Below are 3,330 nucleotides of genomic sequence, written 5' to 3' on the forward strand. Positions count from 1 at the left end.
TCATTGGGGACATCAAATAAGATAATATATTCCTTTGGGGATATTCAGGTATCATAGCAGCATGGGGGAGGGGGGAGGGGAAGTACAGGTAGTAGAAGACATACAGGTACAGGTCACAGAATTATAGTACAGTGGAGAAGTAAAAATACAAATAGAATAAAAAGGCAGTGTAAACAATACAATATAATTAACTATGGACATGCGCATATGGGCAACAAGGTGCGAGATGAGGGTATGTATGCCCTCTCAGTTATTTTGCCCTACAATAAATATAGTTACAATATATAATCTAATAATCTAAATAGAATCTAATATATAACAATATAAAAAAAAAACGAAATGCAGTCAGCTTCCTTCTCATCCCCCTCTCTGCCATCACCTCTAGTTTGACCAGCTCAACTCCCATCACAGAGCTAGCCTTCCTCACCAGCTTGTTCAGTTTGTTGGTGTCCCTCGAGTTGATGTAGTCCTCCCAGCATTGAAGAGGATGCTGGCCACTACAGACTGGTTGGTAGAATGACTGCAGCAGTCTATGGCAAACATTGAAGGACCTGAGTCTCCTCAGGAAGAACAGCCTGCTCTGTCCCTTCCTGTAGAGGGCCTCTGTGTTGTCCGACCAGTCCAGTTTATTGTTCAGGTGTACCCCAAGGAACTTATATGACTCCATCACCTCCACCTCATCCCCTCAGATGGTGATGGGAATCGGGGGGGCCTCTTCTTGCCCCTCCAGAAGTCCACCACCAGCTCCTTGGTTTTACTGGTGTTGAGTTGGAGGTGGTTGCTGTCGCTCCACCCCACAAGGCTCTCCACCAGGGCTCTACACTCCTCCTCATCGTCGTCGGCGATGGTGATGTAGCTTACGATGGAGGAGTCGTCAGAGAACTTCTGCAGGTGGCACCCGCTTGAGTTGTGGCAGAGGTCTGAGGTATAGAGGGTGAAAAGGAAGGGTGACAGCACTGTTCCTTGGGGGGTGCCGGTGTTGCTCACCAGTATGTCAGACTGACTGTCCTGTAGTCTGACGTACTGCGGTCTGTCAGTGAGGTAGTCCTTGATCCAGGCCACCAAGCCCTGCTCCAGCTGCATCACGGATAGCTTCTCCGCTAGCAGTGAAGGCTGGATGGTGTTGAAGGCGCTGGAGAAGTCGAAGAACATAATCCTCACTGAGCTACATGGCTTCTCCAGGTGCGTGTAAGCTCTGTGGAGCATATACTGTAGATGATGGCGTCCTTCACCCCGATGTTTGCCTGGTATGCAAACTGCAGGGGGTCGAGGGAGTCACGCACCAGGGGCTTGAGGTGTTGCAGGACCAGTCTCTCAAACGTCTTCATGACGTGTGACGTCAGAGCGACTGGCCTGTAGTCGTTGAGGGTGCTGGGTCATCCCTTCTTGGGCACCGGGACAATGCAGGAGGTCTTCCAGAGCTGGGGCACCCTCTCCAGCCTCAGGGAGAGGTTGAAGAGATGTTGGAGCGGTGCTGCCAGCTGCCCCGCACATGCTTTGAGCACCCTGGGATTGGTGTTGTCCGGTCCTCTGGCCTTATTCACACTAATCTTGGAGAGCTGCCTCCTGACCTGGCTGTTATCCTTTCATTGAGCTGTAATTAACACAACACAAGGATTCAATGTCCCCGATGACATCACTGGTGGTCATGTTCAAACTAATTTACTGTCAAAGAAAGTGAACATAGTCTTTTTGGTGAAGTGCCTCTTTAAAGGGAAAGGGAAGGGAGCGATGGTTGGAGGAGAGGAACGCTGGAGGAACCATTGACCATATTCACACTGGCCCGGACTGGCCATCGGGAGCACCGGGAGTTTTCCCGGTGGCCTGGCCTGTGCTGATAAAAAAAAAAATATATATATATATATTATATAATATATTTTTTTATTAAATTATTTTTAGTCAGGCCACATAACTTAGGAGCAGGCCAGGCCAGTGATTCTAGTTGCGGTGACGCGATAGTTAGATAACCTAAGTGGGAAACAACCAGTCCAGGAGATCACTGTGACTATCAATCAATCAATCACATTTATTTGTATAGCACATTTAGACATGACACGTGTCAACCAAAGTGCTTCACAGTAAGTTGCATAGCAAAAAAAAGAAAAGTGCTCCTAAAGTATAAGAAACAGACTTTGGGCTAGATCCACAAAGAATGGATTGCACTGTGCTAGTTGCACCCTTACTTACAATTCATTATGAATTGAAAATGGGGGACCCTGATGTAAACAAGATGAAAGTCTTTCTCTGGTCTGCATGTGTATTGAGCCGTACTGTATTGTACCCATTCTGCAATCTGTTAATAAAATGTCCATTCAATCAATCACCGCGCAGATTGATTGATTGAATGAAAATGTTATTAACAGATTGCAGAATGGGTACAATACAGTACGGCTCAATACACACAATTGTTAAGGGGATGCAGACCAGAGAAAGACTTTCGTCTTGTTTACATCAGGGTCCCCCATTTTCAATTCATAATGAATTGTAAGTAAGGCTGCAACTTGCACCGTGCAATCCATTCTTTGTGGGTCTGACATTGCCAACTTTCCATGGTCTCATTCAGCAACATGCCTCCAAGACACGGCATGCGCTTTCTCCCACAGCCTTGTGGGAAACATGACTTATACTGCTCGCCATGCGCCCTCGCACCACTCTGTCAAAGTCATTTCATCCTTGTGTTGTTTTTAGCTGAATCCGTTACAGCAATGCCACAGTTCTACCCATTATTCCTCCATCACATCTGTACATAACCCTTTCCTCCTTGCCCTTCACCCTCCTGTCTCTCTTTGGTTCCCTTTCCACCTCCTTCTCCTTCCTATGGGAACCACGTATGTGCAGGTTGTGAGGTCCTCCACACCAGCGGGGCCTCGCAGAGGTGTAGCGGCGTGTGCGTTCCACGCCTCCAGGACCCGGGCAGTGGCCGCGCTGGTGGACCTGGGAAGAGGCTGACCAAGGGTGCGTCCATATCCCTGCCCTCCTCCCCTCTGCTCCCTCGCCAGTCCTACATAGTACCCTCACGCTCCTGCATCAAGTCCCCAAGTGAGTTCATGTATACTTTGGTACTATAGTGATGTCTATAGAAACAGCAGTATGAGAAAACAGGGTTCCCTGCGGGGTCTTAAAAATTACTTACATTTAATAATCAGGCCTTATAATAATAATCACTTTAGGCCTTATACATAAAAAAGTATTAAAAAGTAAAAAGTATTGAATTAGGAAGTTACTTTTATGTTGCGAATGCTTATACTTAAATGGCTATTCAATTATATTCAAAGTGGTCTTAAAAAGTCTTAAATTTAACTTGAAACCTGCATGAATCCTGGAAAAGGA

At 46.7% G+C, this 3,330-nt stretch overlaps 1 protein-coding gene across 1 annotated transcript in view; it reads left to right on the forward strand.

The window, feature by feature from the left end:
- Window positions 1-2,567: 2,567 nt before the first annotated feature.
- The window catches only part of LOC311246832 (protein TANC1-like), a gene marked incomplete at both ends in the record, with an annotated part of 135,369 nt that continues 134,606 nt past the window's right edge, over window positions 2,568-3,330 (forward strand). Inside the window, 2 exons of the mRNA XM_084337077.1 lie at window positions 2,568-2,607; window positions 2,839-3,039. Of these exons, the coding sequence (XP_084193203.1) occupies window positions 2,568-2,607; window positions 2,839-3,039 (241 nt within the window). The remainder of the gene's footprint in view (window positions 2,608-2,838; window positions 3,040-3,330) is intronic.

This window comes from Notolepis coatsorum, assembly GCF_963971535.1.
Source record: "Notolepis coatsorum genome assembly, chromosome: 20".
Taxonomy (NCBI): Eukaryota; Metazoa; Chordata; class Actinopteri; order Aulopiformes; family Paralepididae; genus Notolepis; species Notolepis coatsorum.